This window comes from Solenopsis invicta, unplaced genomic scaffold (genome assembly GCF_016802725.1).
Source record: "Solenopsis invicta isolate M01_SB unplaced genomic scaffold, UNIL_Sinv_3.0 scaffold_97, whole genome shotgun sequence".
Lineage (NCBI taxonomy): Eukaryota > Metazoa > Arthropoda > Insecta > Hymenoptera > Formicidae > Solenopsis > Solenopsis invicta.
In genome coordinates, this window is record NW_024105412.1 from 129,535 (window position 1) to 153,189 (window position 23,655).

Sequence of the window (23,655 nt, forward strand, 5' to 3'; positions counted from 1 at the left end):
TATTTTTATCTATGACTAGACCGAAACGTAAAATGTGCTTTATTGGGTTAAATCGGCTTTTATGGCATAAAACCGATATTTTTTTTAAATTATTAAAATCATTAAAATTATATTTTTAATATTATAAATTATTGATTGAAACAAAGAAAATTGATTTTTTCAAATCTTTGAGGTAAGATAACCCTTTAAAGTAAAAATAGGTTTTTGCATAAAGCTATCAATTTATTTTAGTACTTTATATTATTTAATATTTTTAGTAAGTTTATTGAATAAAACTTAGGACGGTAAAAATTGAAATTTACTATGATTTTTATCAAGTATTGGACTTCTGACCAATCCTGATTAAGCATCCTTAATTTATGAGATGCATTTATATAAGTTCTGATGAGAGAGCGCAATAAATAAGCGTATACATGGTTTCTTAAAGAATATAAATAACAAATATTTCAAATTTAGTCAACTTGCTGCCAAAATGCGTTTATTAATAAATCCACAACGTTTCCATCTTAGATTTAGATTCTTTTCAAGTGAGTCGGTTGCAATACACACATTAAAATAAACCGTTAATCATGGAAATAAGCTGACGTGAGTTTTTTCCAAAGAATCCAAAAATACAAATAACGTTTATTAATGTGGGTTTAAAAATGTGGATGTGATGAATTAGAATGATGAATTAGTGTCAGAACGAATATAAACAACTGAGCGATAAATATTATAGCAACTTAACAAGTGAATAGTCAAAATGAAGACAGATATGATTTTCACTGAATGATTTTTTTATTTGTAGTATCGGGTAAACCGAGTAAATAATTTTTTGTGTAAAGTACAATTTTTTTGTTTTTTCTCAGTGTAATCTGAAATTTTAAGTTAAAAAAAATTAATACGAGACTTAACTTGTATTTAGAACCGGAAAATAACAAGTCATAGTAAGTAATGCCGTTACTTGTTACTTTTTTATATACTTTTTATAATTTGGTAACAAATGTTACAATTTTTCAAAATAGTAATGATAGCGCCAGGGTTGAAGTAGTCACTTCTGACAATCAACTTATTATCATGCATTATTCTTTGAAAAATATTAACTTGTAATTTTACTCGTTACATAACGAGTCAAAGTAACGGGTTACTTTTGTGTTACTTTTGCTTGTTACGTAACGAGTCAACTAACGAGTTACATTTTTCAATGAGTAATGTATAAGGACAACAAGTTGTTAAAAGTGATTATTCTTTAATCCTAACGTTATCATAAAATCACTATTATAAAAAACGTTATTAAATTATAAAAAAATAAGAGTAACGATAAAGTAACCATAAAGTTACGACTTCTGATCCTATCTTATACCTCATAAATTGAATACCTGATACTTTTGACCAAGGCTGTACATGTTCTACATAGTTTTATGATATTTCACAAATACACAAAACATCACTTTTAGAGAAGACGAGAGAGCAAGAAAGTTTTAATATAAAATATTTTTTTAGGACGAGGATGATAGAGAATCTACTACAGACAAAATTGTAGGTAGAAGAAGATTTCGTGAACTTCGGCAACGCATGCAAACGGAAGATGACGATATTCCGATCAACAGCTCTCCTCCGGATAGCCAGACATCTTCCATCGAGGGTGTTTATCCTACTCCTTCCAAAACGAGCCATCCGTTCCGAATTATAGAGCATGACACTCTTAGTTTACAAAGTATGACCTCTTTAGGGCGAGTGGGCCGAATTCTGGCAGGAGTTGCAGATAACGCTTCTGGCGTACTTATATCTGGTATATCTCAGTGCCCTCCTTCTACCGCCCTTATTCGCGAGGGTCAGATGTCCTCCATTGCTAGCATTCCAAGCAAAGACGAGGACACAACCTCTGGTAAGGTGTCCCAGTCTTCCAGCGTCCTTACATTATCGGGGGATGCCCTGCAGGAATCCTCTGTTAACAATAGATCAAATTACGCTTTTCACTCGCAAAGTGACAAGACTATTACACTTCAAGAACCTGATGTCATTGCTAGTACAAAGAATAATGGAAAATCAGTGGAAAATGCTGTGATGTCTGGTGTACCCGTTGCTCCACCGCGTCGTAAAAAAAAAACGAAGGCAAATACATCGGATGATCTTGCTGTAAGATTTATTGCAATTAGTTGATGTGGTCTAATAATATTCTGCACACAGATGGACTATATTCTACACAATTACATTTTAGCCTTCTGCAGAGACGCTTGTTCCTGCGTCGCCGCTTCCAAGTCCAGCGAGCACTATAGAATCAATTACTCGAGAATTTGAGCATTCTCTTGATATCCGGTCTGCGACAAAAGGCCAATATGTCGTTAAGCCACAGGTAAACTGTTGTCTTTTTGTTTGTAAATAAAAAAATTTTTTGTTAATGTTTAACCTATAATGGTTACACTTGAAAAATAATAACATAATGGTCATACGGGGTCCACGGGGTCAATCAGTCGCCATTTGCCATTTTTTGATATTTTGTCACAAAAATTTTATTGAACATACCTTGAGGTCTGTTTTTTATTATCTAATAATTTTGTTTTGTTTTATTAGAATTTAACATAATGAAAAAATTCAAACAAAAAAAACTGCAAAATTACAAAAATATTCATAAAATTTGTAATTTTTGAGATAATTCAACAAAAATTTTGGGGTGTATTCTCAAAATAGTATACTTTCAGATAAATTTAACATAATGAAAAGATTCAAATAAAAAAAAACTACAATCTTTTACATTTTTTATGAAAACATTCATACAATTTTTAATTGTTGAGGTAATTCAACAAAAATTTATGTGTGTATTTTCAAGATTGTATACTTTTAGATAAAAATTAGTTGGTTAATTAGAGTCCTAGAAGGTTGTTCGATTTTGAATGGTCTGTGTACTCTTAGTTAGCGTGGGGTTCTTTGGACCTCGAGTGACCATTATGGATTAAAATTTGCTTATAATTTTCATAATATTCTTATCCAGATACACATACATCCCTATAGTAAACTGTTGTTATTTGTTGTCGTGCTATAAGGGTATATATACAGGTCATTTTATTTTGAGTAATACAGTCGATTATCTTGAAAAATATATAATGATTTGTGAAATTGGTAAAGAAATAATTGCCAATGTGAGTTAGGCGCGGTGCATACTGTAAAAAAAACTCAATACCAATTATTAGATGTTTAAATTAAAATATATACAGGTGATTATTAATGACTGTTACAGCGTTTTACCCTGAGAGTATTTATACTAACAGAACTTGTAATATACTAAACGCTTGTCAGATGACAGCTGCTTTGGTACGTGCGCGCGCGACCGAGCAGTGCCTAGTGATGCGTACAGGCTCCTGCTGAAAATTTTTTCTCAGATTATTTGTATATAATTTTTTATAATATCTGTATAATTTTATAGTTTTTTTCAGGTTTTTTCATAAGACTTGGATTTCTGTTTATAAATACTTTGAATATTTACATCTTTTCTTAAAATTTTTTAATGTGTTAACTATGAAGTATCCTAAGATTTCTATTATTTTTTGTTTTATAATTTTAGATAAAATGTTATAAAATGTAAAATAGTTAAAAGTATTTTATAAGAATTGTAGGATGAGAAATCTCAGAACATTTCAGAATTTACACGTATGAAAAGTTTAAAGAGCAGATGTACATTTTCCAAGTAATTCCAATTATTTCCTAAAAATGTTTCAATTTGTATAAAGATTACAAGAAAAACTTTTATCAGGGATGTTTTTGGGAAAAATATGAAAAATTCTCATAATTATGGAATTGTTCTGAGAAGTTATATTTTTTTATTTTTTGTTGGAAAAAGATTTAAGAAAGTGTTAGAAAATGTTAAGATTTTCTAATATTTTTTCAAATTTTTTTAAAAAAACAACATAAAAAATCACAAGATCAGAACAATCTTATGAGAAGATATGAAAAAATTTCAAAATTTTTTAATATTTTTTTACACTTATAAAAGAATATAATATAAGAACCCCGTCAGCCAAACGTGAACGAACAGATCATTCGGAGAGTCTGCTATCAATTTCTGTTGCTAGAAAGGCAACAGATTTCACACAGACTCTACAATATCTGCGGTGCCAGCAAAGTGTTGTCAGAAATAGGACAGAAACTGTTGGCATTTAATTACAACAGAAATCGAGCAAATAGTGTTGACAGTACTGTTGTCAGATTGGCGGTAGAAATCAAGCACAACCTGTGCAACACAATCTGACGGCAGATTGGCAGCAGAAATCGAGCATCGCGTGCTGATAAGACCTGGCGTCAGATTGGCGGTAACAAACGAGCAGGATCGATGCGACAGACTTGGCAGCACCACGCGAACACACCGTGCTGCCAGCACCTAATGTCAGATAGGCGACAGAATTAGAGCAAGACTTGTACAATACAATCTGACGGCAGGTCTTGTCAGCACAAATCGAGCACCCTGTGCTAACAGAATCTGACGTCACACTGGTAGCAGAAATCAAGCAAACCGAGCTGTTTTGTATATTTTTAAAATGTGATGTCACTCTTCATGAATCTATTAAGGGCCTATTCAAACAAACTTGCATAATTGCATAAAGAACATATTCATAAAGAAAGTGATCCATTTTCTTATGCATTTGTTTAATTATTAGACCAATCAATTTCTTTATGTATATGTTCTGTCTGTTTCTGTTTGCATTCTATACGCTGCAATTTCTATCTGCATCTGTCCGCGATTACGTACAGGAATTCGTATCTCTCCGCATTGTATCCAGATTTCTATTTGCATCTGCCCGCATATATAAATAATTAAAACCCATTCCTGGCCATGGTCTGACTAACAAAAATAGTCAAAAAAATTGGAGTTGGAAATAGGACCAAAGCATAAAAGATATTATTGACGTAAAAAGAACTTTTCAAAACTCAATTTTGGAATTAACTAGTATAAATAAATTATTAAAAATTTACTCTAAAAGAGAATTGATTACGCCAATCGATTCTACAGGAAAAATTACTAAAGAAACGTTGCAAAAATAAATTTTGCAACTAATTTGTTTATAACAATTAAGAAAGCGTTATGCATGTTTCTTGATTTATTTTTTCCGTAAAATTGGTTGAAGTAATCAGTTTTCTTCTACAATCAATTTTTAGTAATTTGTTTATAACAATTAGTTGCACAATTGATTTTTGCAAGCGTACTTTTTACGCCAATGTTTTTTTTATATTTTAGTACTATTTCCAATTGTTTTTTTTTTTTTACTATATTACTTTGGGTAGGCGTAGGTTTTAATTATTTATGTAATTTATACAGTTTATATAGTTTATTTTAAAAATATTTAAAGCTAAATAATTAAAGGGCTACTGAGAATGTTCGCGCGATACTCAACACGATAAATTTTTTTCCTGTTAAATCAGCTTTACTTCAAATATAACTTTTTATTAACGATATCACAAGTGTATGATTAGCTCAGTGTTAGCTTATCAGATTATTGTCCCGAAATTTTAGGTTCGAATCCCGCCGGCTCCCAATGCGTTTTCAAAAATTGTAAAATAATACGTAATTGTAATTAGTAAAATAGAATATATGCAAATTAAATTAACTCATAATAAAAATAAGAATAAAATCTGCAAGAAAACTGAAAAAAATTTTTTTTATAATAAAAGTTTTTGAATAAAAATGCTTGATTTCTGCTGCCAGTGTGACAGCAGATCTTGTCAGCACGTGGTGCTCGATTTATGCTAGCAATCTGCCGTCAGATTGTGTTGCGCATGTCATGTTCGAATTCTGCCACCTATCTGGCGTCATGTGCTGGCAGCACGGCGTGCTCGCCTGGTGCTGGTATTTCACTTACATAGAATATCAACAGGTTCTGTCAACAGAACGTAAGCAGAATTTGAGATCAGTTGAGTTCAGTCTGCCAACACGTCTTGATCGAATCTGCCGCCAGTCTGCCGACACAGTATTAACATTTTGTTGACTGAGTATGAAAAGTAATCCAATTCTTATGAAAAAATCTAAAAAACTATAAAATTGTACAGATATTCTGAAAAATGATATGCAAGTAATCTGAGAAAAATTTTTTAGCAGGGGACTGTACGTATCACTCGGTACTGCTCGACCGCGCGCGCGCGTGTCGGCCGAAGCAGCTGTCATCTAACGAGCGCTTAGTATATTATAAGTTCTTTTGGTATGAATACTTTCCGGGTAAAACGCTGTAACATTAATAATCACCCTGTATTATCAATATTTTGGCTCTTCCTTTGAGCCATCTTTAGTACATATTGGCAGGTTGTGATACAAAAATGTATTACTGTACGACCTTGAAGTGGAAGTCTCCTTTATAGAAGAAATATCAAAACATGCGAGTTACTAAACATGGACAAAATAGACAATTTTTCACTGTAAATAGATTATAGTTTATAGCCAACAAATTAAGTATGATATACAGAATTATTCAGGTTAACCGAAGCCGACACGTACGTATTCCTCAACGTGAGTCGAAAACGTGAGTCAAAAATGTTAATAGCAAAATGTGATGTCAATAGTTTTCAAATGGCGAAAGTTTAAAAATATTCCCAAGCAGAACAGGGAGTCATCACGACATCAAAATGATATTAAAGTGACTGCAAAATGATCATTAAGGCCCGTATTCATAGTCATGATTTATTTTCAAGATCGTCTTAGGTACGGTCTTATGTAGCCCTCTAGATTCAGTAGCCTTCATAGTCACGAATTAAGCAAATGCTTGTGTAAAATCTTAAGTCAAGACTTGTCCAAGACGATCTTGTTTGGAAATGTCTTGTTCGGTCTCGACATGATTCATAGACAGATCTTATTCGAAATAAGAACAGACTTAAGACTTCTTATTAGTCATGAATTCATTGTCGTAATGAGACGTCTTGTATGATGTATAGACAACCGAATAAGACGATCTTCGCCAAGTCGTGGTCGAAGTAGACTTAAGAAAGTTATATAGTACTATTCTAATTTCAAATTAATGTTTGCCGGAGTTGAAATACTTAAATTTTAAAGAATGACAGCAAAGAAAGACAAGACTAGTTAATCGTAGATTTTTAATTCTTTTATTTTTGTAAAAACGTGACTGGTATTGAAAAAAAATATAAAAGATATTTTTAGTTCTTTACACAACTAACATTAATATGCTCTTTATGCAGTTCTTCGATCTGTGTAAAAATTGCATAAAATAGCTGTTAAAATTTCTAATTATCTGTAATTTTTACTATGGTACTTAAAATATAGAAGTGATTTGCAATAATATAAATATAATAATATAATCAATATTATTGTTTGATAGGAAGAAATATATTAAAAATGTTAAATATATTAAAAATTTCCGCGGACACGCAATTTCGGCAACCACATGTTATTGATTTATTGAGACAATAAGTATCTATCAGTATTAAATATTTGAATTAAACATTAATGGATATTAAGTAAATATGAAATAAATGAAAAAAGAAATGCAATTAATGTTAAATTAATGTTTAAGAAATTATTGTTTGAAATAAAAATTAATGTAAAATAAATATTAAATTAATGTTAAATAAACATTAAATTAATGTTTTTGAAATTATTGCTTTAAATAAAAAAATTAATGTAAAGTATATATTAAATTAAAGTTGAATAAATGTTAAATTAATGTTTTTGAAATTGTTTTAAATAAAAAATTAATGTAAAATAAATATTAAATTAATTTTGAAAAAATGTTAAATTAATGTTTTTTTGTAAATCATTATTGCAAATAAATTATTAATGTAATATAAATATTAAATAAATTTTAAATAAACATTTTCCCAAATCATTATTTTAAATGTGTAATTAATCAAATATAAATGATAAATAAACGTTAAATAAATATTTGATTAATGTTAAATAAATATTTAATAAATTTTTAATAAATATTATTGTTATAATGAATTGTACAATGAATCATTAATATTAAATAAATATTAAAAAAGTATTTAAAAAATATTGTGTGCTGATTGGGATATACTTTGATAATCACAAAACTCAACTTTAATAAATTATTTTATAATATTATTTTATAACATTCTCCCTATTTTTATTCATGTTTTTTAAGGATTTTATTCTTCATTACTTTTAATTTATATGATCATCCCGCATTGTAAAGTTTTTTGAGATATTTATCTGCATCTTATTTTCCATTAAATAAATAAAATTTTTTGATTATTGATTATTTCAATTGTTCACAATGTAAGCTAATAAAGTTTAAACAATTAATTATATTACACTAATTAACTTGAAATTCTTGAGTCTATTGTTAAGGTTATAATATTAATATAAGTATAATACTTGAGTTCGCTGATTTTATAGTTTAACAGATCCAATGGAATATCGGTCTGATCCGTTGTGTGCACAATGTATGCAATGTTCTCATTGGAGGATTCATAGGAAATATCACGGAAACAGCCGATTCATAAATAAGCGTTAGCTTCAGCATTGCTTTGCGAAGACGATATCTTATATCAAATAAGCACAACTTGAGCAAGAACTTCTTCGGCAAGCTCGCCTTTAGTCGTGACTATGAAATGTACTACTATTGAAACGATCTTATTCGAATAAGACGATCTTCGCCAAGGCGGTCTTAAGTATTGACGTGAGATTCGACTATGAATACCGGCCTAAAAGTCACTTTTTGATCAATTACGATTCACTTTGATGTCATTTTGACATAATTGTGAATTATTTTGATGTCATTTTGGCTTATTGTTCTGCTTAGGTTTAATCACAGGGCGTAATGTTTGCGCTATCAAGTACGGCGCAACCAAGTGGCTGGCCGGGCGCTTTAAATACTAAACGGCATGATGCCAAACAAATATTGCAAAGGTTCCATGAAATCTTTATTAACATCTACTGCTGTATTCTTAAATTGAGTTTGGTTTAACTGACAAGTAGTGTCAATTGCAAGTTTGATAAAACAGCATTTATATGAGTAAGAAATATGTTTTCAAAATACATTTTAAGTATAAACAAATAACTTAATAAATAATATGAATATTAATTGAAGGTCTTGTTCTTTGAACTTTGAAGGATGTTCTTATAGGATTTTGATGCACTAAAAACGACTACGTTGTGTGTTTTTTTCCATCACCTTCCATTTAAATAATTACAAAAACAATTTTTTTCTAATTTAATTTTTTTATGATTTTTTCTGACTAAAGAAAAAATAATAGCAAGGTCAGCTTTACATCATTTTACACAGAAATGTTTTCACAACACTGAAAATATTTTTTTGCAATTTATAAAAATGTTTTATGCAAACCATAAACAAAAAAACTTTGACAAAATCGTAAAAAAAAATGGTAAAAAATGATGAATTTTGAAATATAAAACTAAGTAATTTGAAAAAAATTTTTTTAAATATTTGACCATTTAGGTCTACAGCTATATATTTTTAGTTAAAATTTTTTTTTGAAAAATTAATTTTTAACCATTTGTTAAAAAGTTGTATTTAAATTTCTAAATATATGTATCCCGCGCGCGGTGTTATCTATGGTGCGCGATCAGACTTGAGAGGTATCTAACCTTATTCCCAAAGAGTAAATTATGAAAGGGATTCCGAACAAAAAATATTATCAGCTTAATAATATAGTTTGAAAATTTTTTTGGGTTGCAAATGAACTTCAAAGACCATTCTAGGGTTAAATTATTTTTGCGCATCATGTACCAAGCTTACTTTAATTCCTCGCTTTATAATTATTTCTTTGCTGATTATTGTGAATAAATAACATTTTTGGAAAAAATGTTTGACAAAAAGTATAATAAATATTTGTATGACCGCGAAATATATAACACATTTAAAATAAAAAAATGATCTATGTTGGTCAATATGGACTTTAGTACTCAAATAAAACATAAGTAGTATGATCTAGAAAGGAACAATTAATGGTAAAATCAATATTTTTTACGAAAGAATTGATTATTCAAAGTCACACGTAGGTCATTTCTAAAAACAAAATTGTATAATTTTTTTACATAATGATTTCTTTAGCTATTTTGCGTATAAAAGTATTAAGTAGAGTTATTAATAAATCAATAGTTTACATTACGAAATGTTTTAAACTTTATGTTGGAAAATTTTGAAATAAAGTATATAATGTATCTTAAAAGATACTAATTTTTTGATGTAACTGTACTATGATATGTAAAATAATCATATACAAATTCATTTTTCCAAAAATATAAGAAATTTATAAATTGCGTCAATTTTAAAAAGAATATTTTCTCAAAACATGACTTTGTGCAACTACTTTTAAAAAATAAAACTCAAAACATATCTTTGTAGTCTCATTTAAAAAGAGTACTGTGAAAGTGATGTACCAGATAGCAAAATTGCCAAATTTTTTAGCTTGATATCCGGTACTAAGTCTAATCTAAAAAGAAGTGATCATGTTGTTCTAACATGTTTGCTTTTGTTATTATTTGCAATATTTATTTATAATTTAATATTTTTGACTCAGTAATCAAAGCTTAATATGAATAAATTTTTTATGATTAACAATAATATTTCAACATTATTTCGATTATCAGAATAAACTAATTGTCTTGCGCTAAAAAGTTTTTTTAGATTTGTTACAATGTATAACAAAATATCCAATTAGAACAGAGTTATTACGAAGTCAAAATGACTGCAAAATGATCATTAAAAGTCACTTTTTGATCAATCACGATTCACTTTGATGCCATTTTAACATTATTGTGACTCGTTCTGCTTGGAATACTGAGACAAATTGTTGCATTTTAAATTTTGGAATTTGTTAAAATAGCTTTATAATAAGGAAATGTATATTCAACCCCGGATGAAACATTGTGTATATATGTGAAAAGTTTGTAATTTTGAGCATAGGATCGCATTAATTTGGCTATCTACATTCAAAAATTGATATTATGGTTTATAAGTCAGTATTCATCATTGATGTTGTGATCATTTTATTACTTATCTGAAATGTGAGGTTGCTCGATATTTTTCTGTATTTTTGAAAGAACAGGAAAAAAAGTCACGTAAAGTTATCCCAGATTTTTTTAATTGGTTTATCAACAAAATAATGGAATTGTTATTAATTTTATGTAAATCTTCAAGAAGATTACATTGACAGACAAATAAACACCAAAATTTTAAATTTAACATTTTATTGTTGTTACACATTATAACACATTGATAACAAATCTAATATTGATTTTTATTTGCTTTATGCAAATACCTCATTTGCTACATTAGACTGCTACACTTTACGTTTGTAGATGATACAAGTTATACAATGAGCTATTATGAAATTTTTATTCTTAACAGATAATCTGTTTTATGGATTTTTGACAACTCGTAGGCCACGTTCATCGGAATGTTTATTTTGCAACTGTGGGAAGTTTTCTTCGCACCGATTGAATTATACTATTAGATCTAGAGAAATAGTCCTATTGGAGTGAAGAAAATTTTCAACAGTTGCAGAATAAATATTTTGCTAAACGTGACCATAGGCTCTCGAAACAATACCATTTGTGGATATTCTTTATCTGTGGATAATTCTTACTTGAAATGGTTTATGATCTTTTACTTTCATCTTTACAAAAGCGCTCGCAAATTATTAATTAATTTTCTGTTTGTATTTGTATTGATTGCTTTGTATGTACTTGTATCAAAAAGCATTCTTCCCATTTTTATAATCAGTTTTCAAGCCAACCTGACACTATCTTTATCGGCTCAGATCAATAATAAATTTGGTTGTTTTCTAATAAACTTTTTTGTACTTACAAACCAGGATATTGTTTAATTTTTGTTATGGTTATATTTTGGATTCATCTGATGCAACCAGTTAATAATCGAAACTGATTGATCCTTGAACTACTCACACATATTCTTGGAAAACTATATTTAAAAAGTAATTTCTTTTTTGAAAACTTTGTCCGTCATACATTTTTTTGCTAATTTTCAAGATATTAAAAATTTTATTGTTTTTGTATGTGGCAAACGTTTAGTTATCTGATCTTTCTAGTTACATAGATGTGGCATACAAGTTGAAACTTTCTGACTTTTTATCTACAGCATTCAGGATTATATTAGTGTGCTTATTTTTTCAATTTTAATGCAATTATTTTTAAAGGCTCTTAAAATGTTAATGTACATCAGAGCGCGGCATTCATTGTGAGAGTGAATACGTATAATGACACGACTCGTGCCATTACCTATCCTCAATTTATTGTAATAAAGTGACGAATTGAACGTTTCCCTTTTTGCTTCTACAAGACTCTGTGTTGATACGATACAGGCCGATTGTTCTTACTGTTGTTATTTCTTTTTTTTTCAACGATCATTTCCTGTGATCTAAAAAAACTATGTGGTAATACCGTACTAACAATTGTATACATATAGTCGCAGGACTTATACAAGAGCACTAATATTTGTTTATAAACGATAGCAATGGAAGATTAAAACTCAGTATATATTTTTTCTTTAGGATGAGGATAAATTAAAAGCAGAAGGTCCATCTACCGAGGAACTAGAAAGAGTAGAAAGAATGAAAGCAGAATTGCTTAGTCGATCAAATGAAAAATCTAGTAGTCCGTTAGGATCAGCGTCGAGTAACAGTATCGGCCGTTATTCTCTAGGCCCACATAAGCTTTCGAGCATGAGCCCACAAAGTTCCAAAGAAAGACGTAAATCTGCCGGTGATCAGGATATGGTCAAGCAGTTAAATATGTTTGTAAGGACTAGGACGGATTCCGGAAAGCGTCTTACTGATATGGTTTGTCAATTGATTATTCTAAATACAGATATATTCTACAGTGTTAAAAAAAAACCATTTAACATTTATATGATAGTACATATCACTGAGTAAAAAGATCTTAATGAACATAGGTAGAAAACTCAACTGTTTCTAAGATAAAAACATTTTTGCATATTAGCATCATGAATGACTTACTGGTTTACGTGTCGCATGCGATATTTGCTTCAGTGTTTATAAACCGCGTTCTGTATGTTCTCATTTAATTTTCTATACATTATTATAGAAGATTTCATCATCAATCAGTCAGTTATGATCAACGGTAATTGCGGATCTATATATTATTTGATAATTTATACATTTATAAGATATTGTGCTAAAAATGTTAGCATATTATTCTAATCAAGAAATGACAGACTGAGGTAAACATTGCATACAGCACACAGAAACCAATAAGTCATTCATAATATTAATATAAAAAGATGTTTATATCTCAGAAACGGTTGAGTTTTTGACCTATGTTTACTAAAGTTTTTTTACTCACAATCAGTATGGTGTGTACTAATTTGTTATAAGAATGCTGAATGATTTTTTTAAACACCCTCTATATTAAAGATATTAATATTATGATAATTTCAAATGCTATTTATTTTCTTTTGCAGGAAATCTTGGAACAAGTGCCTGTAACGAATTTAGATACGGGGGAACAGGTGCCATTAAGTATAGCAGAAGATAAATTACCGCAATGTATCAATCCTTTGTCATTACACATTATGAGACTCACTAAATCTAAATATATAAGCAATTCTAGTCTCGAGAAGGAGAAAGAGAGCGACGAAGAGAGCGTGGACAGTAAAATATCTAGTATACCCCCAGACGAAGATGTATCCGTAGATAGAGTTCGTAAACGTACGCAAAAGTTGAAACGATTCCTAGGATCGACTGTAAAAAAGACGATGGACAAAGCCAAATCCATTGCGCAAGAAGTTTCGCATGCGAGACATAAAGAGGATGTTATGGATATAGTAGATGAAGTTTATCCTGGTGAACAACAGTACATAAAATTGAAGGCATCAAACAGCCATAAAGGTCCGTACGAATTTAGTTGTTTGCAACACGTTCAAGATCTTAGTGGGGAACATATAGGACCCGTCTGGTGCATGAAGTTTTCAGCCTGTGGTCGACTGTTAGCTACTGCGGGACAAGATCGCGTTCTAAGGATCTGGGTCCTACAAGACGCCTTCTCATATTTTCAAGATATGCGAACCAAGTATAATGCGGAAAAAGTTAGTCCTACTCCTTCGCAGGAATCATTAGTCTCACAGCAGTCAATGGAAGATCCTAATGTCATGGCTAGTGCCTTCAACGAGATAGAAGGAACGAAAAGTCCCTTCATGCCAAAACCATTTTGCACATATACCGGCCATACTTCGGATTTGCTTGACGTGTCGTGGTCTAAAAACTATTTTGTTTTATCTTCATCGATGGACAAAACTGTACGGCTTTGGCATATATCCCGCAAGGAATGCCTATGTTGTTTTCAACACATTGATTTTGTCACTGCTATAGTATTTCATCCGCGGGACGACCGATACTTTCTGTCAGGATCACTTGATGGCAAATTACGCTTATGGAATATTCCTGATAAAAAAGTTGCAGTATGGAACGAAGTGGATGGACAAACCAAGTTGATTACTGCGGCCAACTTTTGTCAAAACGGGAAATTCGCTGTTGTGGGCTCGTACGATGGTCGTTGCATATTTTATAATACCGATCAATTGAAATATCATACGCAGATACACGTTCGATCGACAAGGGGAAAAAATTCTACCGGTCGCAAGATCAGCGGAATCGAACCTATGCCAGGAGAAGATAAGATTTTGGTTACGTCTAATGACAGTCGTATTCGTTTGTATGATTTGAGAGACTTGAACCTATCATGCAAATACAAAGGATACGTTAACGTCAGTAGTCAAATTAAAGCGAGTTTCAGCCCAGACGGACAATATATAGTTAGTGGTTCTGAAAATCAGTGCATTTATATCTGGAAAACCCATCACGATTATTCCAAATTTTCTAGCGTTCGTAGGGATCGAAATGATTTCTGGGAGGGCATAAAGGCGCACAATGCTGTAGTAACATGTGCCGTGTTCGCACCAAATCCAGACAGTATTATCAAGCAGATCGAAGCGAGAGAACAATGGGAGAACAAGGAGGAACTGAAAGGCGTATTGGATACTTCCAATATCATAGATGTTCCTGTTGATCCTGTTGTTGAGCAACGCACTAAAGGTTGTGGAGGCCATGTTCTTGTAAGCGCCGATTTCAATGGTTGTATCAAAGTTTTTTTAAACAAAACAAAACCAAAGCACAGCTCCCTACCAGCATCTGCACTTGCGTAACGTAATATTATCTATGAATCTATGTGGCAGTCGTATCAATTAACAAGATATGTACGTATCCTCACGTGTCCTGCAAACGCTTTTGCCTCCTTTCGCCTTGCGCGTAATTTTTGGTTGTTTGTCTCGATCGAGAATTATTGCAATTATGTATAAATTCTTTTTTTTTTTATGGTATTTTTATGTTAAATGTAAGAACATTTGAGCCATTTTGCGCGCACGTATGTGCGTTTGTGTAAACAGTTTTAAATGATAATATATGTTAATGACAAAAAATTTGTTTTGGAATTGTTCTTACACGTTCAAGTTTAATAACAATTTACATCTGTCAGTTCTAAACATAATATGGGGACAACTATAATGCAAATTCTACTGAACGTTTATTACGTCAGGTAAAATAAATTTTGTGTATCTTCGTATTTCGGATATTTTCTCTCAATCTATAAAAATTTGTATTTGTATTAAGGGATACCGCGTCCTGAACTTGACTTGATTTTGACATTAATATATGTTATAGAGGCAAAGGTATCGATTAGTTATAGATATAGTTTTAGTATAGTTTTCAAGATATGCTAACATAAAACTCATTTTTAAAATTTCATTATTTTCGTTATGATACCTTATATATGATGGTGTACTATTCCGTATGAGTTTGCAACTTTCTATGCGTAGTAAGATCCACTCTACTTTCCTCCTTAAGAATAAAGTCTATAATTGTTCTGTTCCACATGAGTTTGTGACTTTTCACGCAAAGTAAAATTGATTCCATACCTCCCCCTACTTACAGGGCAAATCAAGGTTTATAATTAACACAACTTGAAAACTTTCTACGGTCGCAATTAGATCTTTGTGCTTGTTTTTGTGTGATTTTATAAACCTTCCTCGAATTCAATGAACTGCGCGCCAAATTGTTTTTTCAGTCATAACACAGCTCTACATTGAACAAGATTAAGTAATATCACGTATTATTAAAGGTCTATAATTGTATGGTTCCATACGGGTTTTTGATTTTTTATATGAAACGAGATCCATCTTACCTCCCACCAGTTTACGAAGCGAAACGCGGTCTATAACTGTTTTGTTTAAAAATGAATATAAAAACAGATGTCGCAGATGTAAAATTAGTGAAATGTAATTTATAATTCATATTCATTCACTATTCATATATAAGGTGCCATATAATGAAAATAATAAAATTTCAAAAATGAGTTTTATGATAGTATGTCTTGAAAATTATACGAGATCGATTAATTTATAAGAAAAAGTTGATCTGTAACCTTGCCTTTATAACATGTATCAAGGTCATCGACGCGGTGTCCTTTAATATGCATAATTACTAATTTTTTCCATCTCTTACTTTGTTCATATAACGATGATGCTGGTCCACTATTAAAAAAAAAGATACTAATAAGCCACGAGAAAAAAATTTATGAAAATTATGTCACAGGATATGTCAGTGATACGTAACAAATTTCGAAATGTTTTCGTAAACTGTACGCACGATAAAGATACAATGAAAACAAGAGCACCTTGGTAAAAACGAAGTATAAAAGAATGTACAGATGATTGCAAAATATCTCCAAATAAGTCGTTTTATTTGTTACAAGTTGGATTCGCAAATCTATAGCAGTCATTTTATTATTTATTAACAGTAAAGTATTAAAGAATTACTAATTTTTATAATACCTTTATCAAATCAGATTTTATAAAATCCTAATGTTTTCAAATCTTGTTCTTCTTGAATATAGTAGTTGTAAAATAGCATAATACATCGAAGACAATATAAAAAATTATTAAAAATTAAAATATGTGATTGCGTTTTTTTTCTACAAATTCATCTTCCATTTAGAAAACATAATTAAACGTTGTATTTTCATCATAAAATTTTATTAGTCCATATAAAATACACTACAATTACATATTGTGCTATACATACAACACGCTAGTTTTCACTATTAAGCATACCTATGTAGTTTACACCTCGTGCATTGATATTTTACATAAAAATTGTTATATACTCATGATGTTCGCTAATTTAAAGTTTAATGTAGAATAAGTTACACTGGATTATAAAATTGAAAGAAAAGAATATACTTTCGCGTTCTGTCAATTATAGAATGGAAATTTATGTATGTATGTGTATACGCGCGCGCGCGCGCCCACACACACACACACACATACACACACACATACACACACACACACACATAGGGAGAGAGAGTGGGGGGGGGTAACACCTAATGTGAGTATCGTTAACATTGCAAAATATAAGCTCTTTGCAAAAAAATTAACCAAATTAACCAAAAGTTGTATGGCTTGAAAGAGGACAAATAATGGTAAAATCTATTTAAAAAAATTCAATTTTATAATGTTACATGAGGATTATTTTTATTTTTTCTAATAGAATTATATAGATAATTACTAATAAAAAATTCTTGTAATTCCATTATAAAAAATAGAGATGATCTTCATGTAATCATGAAAAATTGAATATTTAAAAATAGATTTTACCATTAATTGTAATGAATATTTTACATTTTTTTAATTACTCTGCATATAAAAGTATTGATGTAGATCAGTGCTCGGAGTTAGTTGCTCATTTCGAGCCGATTCCTGAAGAGTGGCCCACTATTCCCCCACTACCGTTTGCCGCTTGACGTTCGAGCCGACGATCACGCGGCTGGCGCTCTGCATCAGGAGCGTCTCTGAGTGAAAAATACGCTGGTAGCGTACTATTTGAGTAATTTGTCATAAAAAATTTTCCTTTTTACATAATTTTTATAAATAAAAATTTCTATTATTTACATATATATGTTTTTTGTAAAAATATAAATGATAATAATATACGATAATTAGAATTAAGATAAGTTTTTACAACAAATTTTTCGAATGGTACGCTACTAGCGTATTTTTTACTCAGAGACGCTCCTGATGCAGAGCGCCTGCCGCGTGATCGCCGACTCGACAGTCGAGCGGCGAGCGGCAGTGGGGGGACAGTGGGCGTCGCTTCAAGAATCGGCTCGAAATGAGCAACTAACTCCGAGCACTGATGTAGATTTATGAAAAAATCAATAATTTAACAGACTCTATTTTATTATTTAAAAAAATATATAATATGCAACGTTTTGCGTTTTTTTAAAAATCGTTTTTATTACTCTTGATTACAATTAATTTATTTTATTATTCTATGTGTTAAAGTAGTGTTACAAATGATTGAGGATATTTGTACTGTCTCTTAGTTGCACCGTCAAGGAGATGCATTTACGGGAAATCATGCTGAATTGTTCGTTCGTAACATTATTAAGATTATCTGAAAATTACAACATATTTTATACTTTATTTTGAAATATCTGGCATGATAAAATATAAAATATGTCGTAAACAATGTAAAGTATTAATTTTTCGTTAACTTTACTTTAATATTTTCATATGCAAAATAATTAGACGAATTGTTTTAAATTAAAAACATATAACTCTATGTGAAAAATGTAGACCTTTATGCGTTGAAAATTAATTTTTTTTTTTTTTTTTTGAAAATTGATTTTATCATTAATCTTTATCCAGTCTATACAATTTTTATTCAACACAAATGCGAATTTGCACCAGCGAAAATTTATTTTGTGTGTAAATCTGTACCTGGTTACAGTTCCATTAATGGATCACTATGTTAAATATATATATAGGAATGATCTTATGATAAGAGAGACGATATCATTTATCGAAAATATCAAATTGTAAATATTCAAAGTTTAGTGTGGTGCGTATTTGCACTAATGTGGTGATAACGTAGTTCAACTTGATACGAGCGCAAAAAATAAATGATTGTTTTTTAAGTGAAAAGCATTATTAATTACTTTGAATGTAAGTATTTCTCAATTGTTTTATCTATATTTTCCTATCTGAAAAAATCCATGTTAAATCGATAATCGCATTTATTGTTGACGCTTTTCCGTAATGCTGATTGGTTCTCTCGATGTGCTTACTTCGTGAGCTGCTGTCATTGCGGAGATTGCGTTTTGACAGTTAATAGACATAACTGTTACATGCATTACGAGGTTAATGGTGTAATAATAATAATAATAATAATGTGTTGATTCTGTTTCCTGCGTCGATGAAGACTTTTCTTTTCCCTTTGTACGATTTCACGATTGTTTTAGATAAGTCTTATTAAATGTTTTTATTTATGATTATAATATTATTACAGGGTTGGGAAGTAATTCGTTACTTGTAAAGAAGTTACAGTTAAAGTTACTTTTTTTGGTAACAAAAAAGTTACTTTTTACTTTATTTTTTTCCATCTGTATCTATAAACTTAACTTAGTTACATTATTTGTGTAACTAGTAACTGAATTAATAGTTATTTTTATAATTAATGAGTGGAAAATAGGCTAATGAGAGTCAGCGCGGGTCAAAGAGCGCAATCATAAAAGTGCTTTTTCATGGGCGTTAGTTGACGCTTGAAACATACGTCAAGACGCTCGGGTTAGGTTAGATTAGTAGAAATAACGTCAATATTCTGACGCTCAATGAAAAAAGTTTTTATGAAACCTACATATATTTATTTATTGGAATATTTGGAGCAATTTTGGAAAAAATGTGTTCGCCGTTAATGAAACATGAATAGATAGTAGAATGTGCAAATAAAATTAACTTAAGAAATGTAGAAATACAGAAAAGACGCATAGCAGCAGCAACTGCAGTGATAGCTGCAATTGAAGAAAATATAGAAAAAAGAAATACTGGATTGCAGAGATTTTTAAGAATCGTGAAATGCATGGATTTTATCATGCGATTTTACGATTAGAAGATTTGCGATTTACAAATTATTGTCGCATGTCCACCACAGAATTTGAGGAATTGTGTTTAGTAGGGCCAACAATAACTAAACAGTATGTTGTGCGTGATCCAATTTCTGCACTAGAACGATTAGTGTTGACTTTAAGGTTTGTATATAGTAATATGACTTTATTTACAGTTCTGTAAAAAGCATTCTTTCTTAGTTTAGAAATATTAGATTCAAACTTTTTACAGATTTCTTTTTGATATTTCAGATATTTAGCATCTGGTGATAGTATGACATCTTTGTCATATCAATAACTATTAGGGATTACAACATTAAGCAACATCACGTGAAACATTCCAAGCTATATGGAATGTGTTATGTCCTGTGGTTTTGAAACCTAAAATGAAAGCTAAATGGCTGGCAATCTCTGCAATTTTAATGAAAAATGGCAATTTTTACATTGCATAGGAGTTCTGGATGGAAAACACATAACAATTTAAGTATGTTTTAATATAACTTTTACTGTTACTGAATTTTAATGAATATGTAAACATTGATGTGCATGTTTCTTACGTACAATTTATATAACTTAAGGCTCCTGAGTACTCGCCGCGGCCATATTGAAGTCGTGACGTCAGAAGTGAGAAATTGCGTGAAATGACACGTAATTTTGTCCGACATGCCATTTGTAAATAAAGCCAATTTGGATAAAACAGACTAACCAGATGGCTTTAAAATACTTCTAAATATCGGTTACGACTACCTTTTTTTTGCTTAGCAGTCAGTAAATAGTCGTAAAAAGCACGTAAAGTGACGTCTATTTAGACAGGAAAACACACGAATAGTTATTGAAAAGAGTGAAAAATGTATTTTTATGTATAAAATTCAAAGAAACTTTACTCGCGGTCCATTTTTACGAATTTGGTAAATACGAGACAAAAGTCATATTTTCACAATAAACACATAATAACAAAATGACATGCACAATAACATTTCATCGTCAATCTGTCACATTTCACGTGTATTAGTTCTAATTTTGTCCACGAAATGTCGCTACCATCAACGCGTTCTCGGCTGAAGAGTCAGGAGCCTTAAATTAAAAAATAACCTAACTTTTTGTTATTTTAGTGTCCTAATAAGAGTGGATCTGTATATTATAATTACAAAGGTGCTCATAATATTGTACTGTTAGCAATGTGCGATGCAAATTTGTCTCAATAGATATTCGAGCTTCTGGCAGACAAAGTGATGGAGGAATATTTAAACAGTCGGTATTTGGCCAAAAGTTGGAAGCTAATGCAATGGATTTGCCATCACCTAAACCACTCTGGGAAGATGGACTTGATTTGCCATACATTATTGTAGCCGATGAAGCATTTCCCTTGACTTCTTACTTGCTTCGACCATATTCGGGAAAGGATGGATTCCCTACAGAACAACGAATTTACAACTACCGATTAAGCTGAGCTAGAAGGATGATCGAGAATTTATTTGGAATACTAGTTAGCCAATGGAGAATTTTCAGAAGAAGTATTTTAGGATCAGTAGAAAATGTGGTTAAGATAGTACAAGCAACCATTTGTTTGCATAATTTTTTACGAATGAGTAATATCAATAACACGGAAAATTATAGAAGCCAGGAATTGATTAATCGTGAAGATGAAAATTATGATATTATATCTAGAGAATGGAGATGTACAGTTACAAATAACAGCGCTATTAATGATATCAATTCTTGTAGAACAAATATAAATTCCCGTATTTCCTCTACTATCAGAAACTATTTTTGCGATTATCTCAATGAAGAGAGTGCAGTATCATGGCAATTCCTAACGATTTATCAATAGATCATTCAAATCAATTTTCAATTTTCTGAACTAAATTGCCTAATAAAATAAACATTTTATTGTGTATTTAAACATATTTTCTTCAGTTTAGATATATCTAAAAATGTAAATTTTGTATGTATCTACATACCCAGTCAGCATGTTAGCACTGTGTCGTCAGGCTGGCGGCAGATTCGATCAAGACGTGTTGACAAACTGAACTTAACTGATCTCAAATTCTGCTTACGTTCTGTTAACAGAACTTGTTGATATTTTATGTCAGCAGAATGACAGCACCAGGCGAGCACGCCGTGCTGACAAAATCTGCTGTCACGCTGGCAGCAGAAATCAAGCATTTTCATTCAAAAATTTTTATTATAAAAAAATTTTTCAGTTTTCTTTCAGATTTTATTCTTATTTTTATTATGAGTTAATCTAATTTGCATATATTCTATCTTACTAATTACGATTACGTATTATTTTACAATTTTTGAAAACGCATTGGGAGCCGGCGGGATTCGAACCTAAGATTTCGGGACAATAATCTGATAAGCTAACACTGAGCTAATCATACACTTGTGATATCGTTAATAAAAAGTTATATTTGAAGTAAAGCTGATTTAACAGGAAAAAAATTTATCATGTTGAGTATCGCGCGAACATTCTCAGTAGCCCTTTAATTATTTAGCTTTAAATATTTTTAAAATAAACTGTATAAATTATATAAATAATTAAAACTTGTTCCTGCCCAAAATAATATAGTCAAAAAAACAACAATTGGAAAAAGTACTAGAGCATAAAAAAAATATTGGCGTAAAAAGTACGCTTGCAAAAATCAATTGTGCAACTAATTGTTATAAACAAATTACTAAAAATTGATTGTAGAGGAAAACTGATTATTCTAACCAATTTTACGGGAAAAACGAATCAAGAAACATGCATAACGTTTTCTTAATTGTTATAAACAAATTAGTTGCAAAATTTATTTTTGCAACGTTTCTTTAGTAATTTTTTCTGTAGAATTGATTGGCGCAATCAGTTCTCTTTTAGAGTAAATTTTTAATAATTTCTACCAATTGTTTGCAAAATTTAGTTTTGAAAAGTTCTTTTTACGTCAATAATATTTTTTTATGCTTTGGTCCTATTTCCAATTCCAATTTTTTTGACTATTTTTGTTAGTCAGACCATGGTCAAGAATAGGTTTTAATTATTTATATATACGGGTAGATGCAGATAGAAATCTGGACACAATACATGCGGATAGATACGGATTCCTATACGTAATTGCGGACAGGTGCAGATAGAAATTGCAGCGTATAGAATGCAAACAGAAACAGACAGAACATGTACATAAAGAAATTGATTGGTTCAATAATTACCCTGATAAAAAAGAACTGATAGAAAACGATAGAAAGCGCTTGAAACCTGATTCAAAAATAATAGAATTCTATTAAAACGATAGAATCCTATTGTTTTTGAATCAGGTTTCTGGCACTTTCTATCGTTTTCATTCGCCTTTTTTTTATCAGGTTAAGCAATGCATAAGAAAATGGATCAATCACTTTCTTTATGGATATATTATTTATGCATGCAATTATGCAAGTTTGTTTGAATAGGCTTTTAATAAATTCATGAAGAGTGACGTCACATTTTAAAAATATGCAAAACAACTTGGTTTACTTGATTTATGCTGCCAGAGTGACGTCAGATCCTGTTAGCACGGGGTGCTCGATTTGTGCTAACAATCTGCCGTCAGATTGTATTGTACAGGTCTTTAATTCTGTCGCCTATCTGACATTAGGTACTGACAGCATGACGTTTTTGCGTGGTGCTGCCAGTTTGTCGCGTCGATCCTGCTCGTTTGTTACCGCTAATCTGACGTCAGGTCTTGTTAGTACGCGATGCT

General features: G+C 30.7%; 1 protein-coding gene across 1 annotated transcript in view; it reads left to right on the forward strand.

Moving 5' to 3' along the window:
- LOC105205462 (WD repeat-containing protein 44) overlaps positions 1-17,427 on the forward strand; it is a 42,886-nt gene extending 25,459 nt beyond the window's left edge. The window contains exons 3-6 of the mRNA XM_011174829.3: positions 1,483-2,118; positions 2,201-2,335; positions 12,475-12,762; positions 13,404-17,427. Of these exons, the coding sequence (XP_011173131.1) occupies positions 1,483-2,118; positions 2,201-2,335; positions 12,475-12,762; positions 13,404-15,143 (2,799 nt within the window). The 3' untranslated portion in view covers positions 15,144-17,427. The remainder of the gene's footprint in view (positions 1-1,482; positions 2,119-2,200; positions 2,336-12,474; positions 12,763-13,403) is intronic.
- The last annotated feature ends 6,228 nt before the right edge of the window (positions 17,428-23,655 follow it).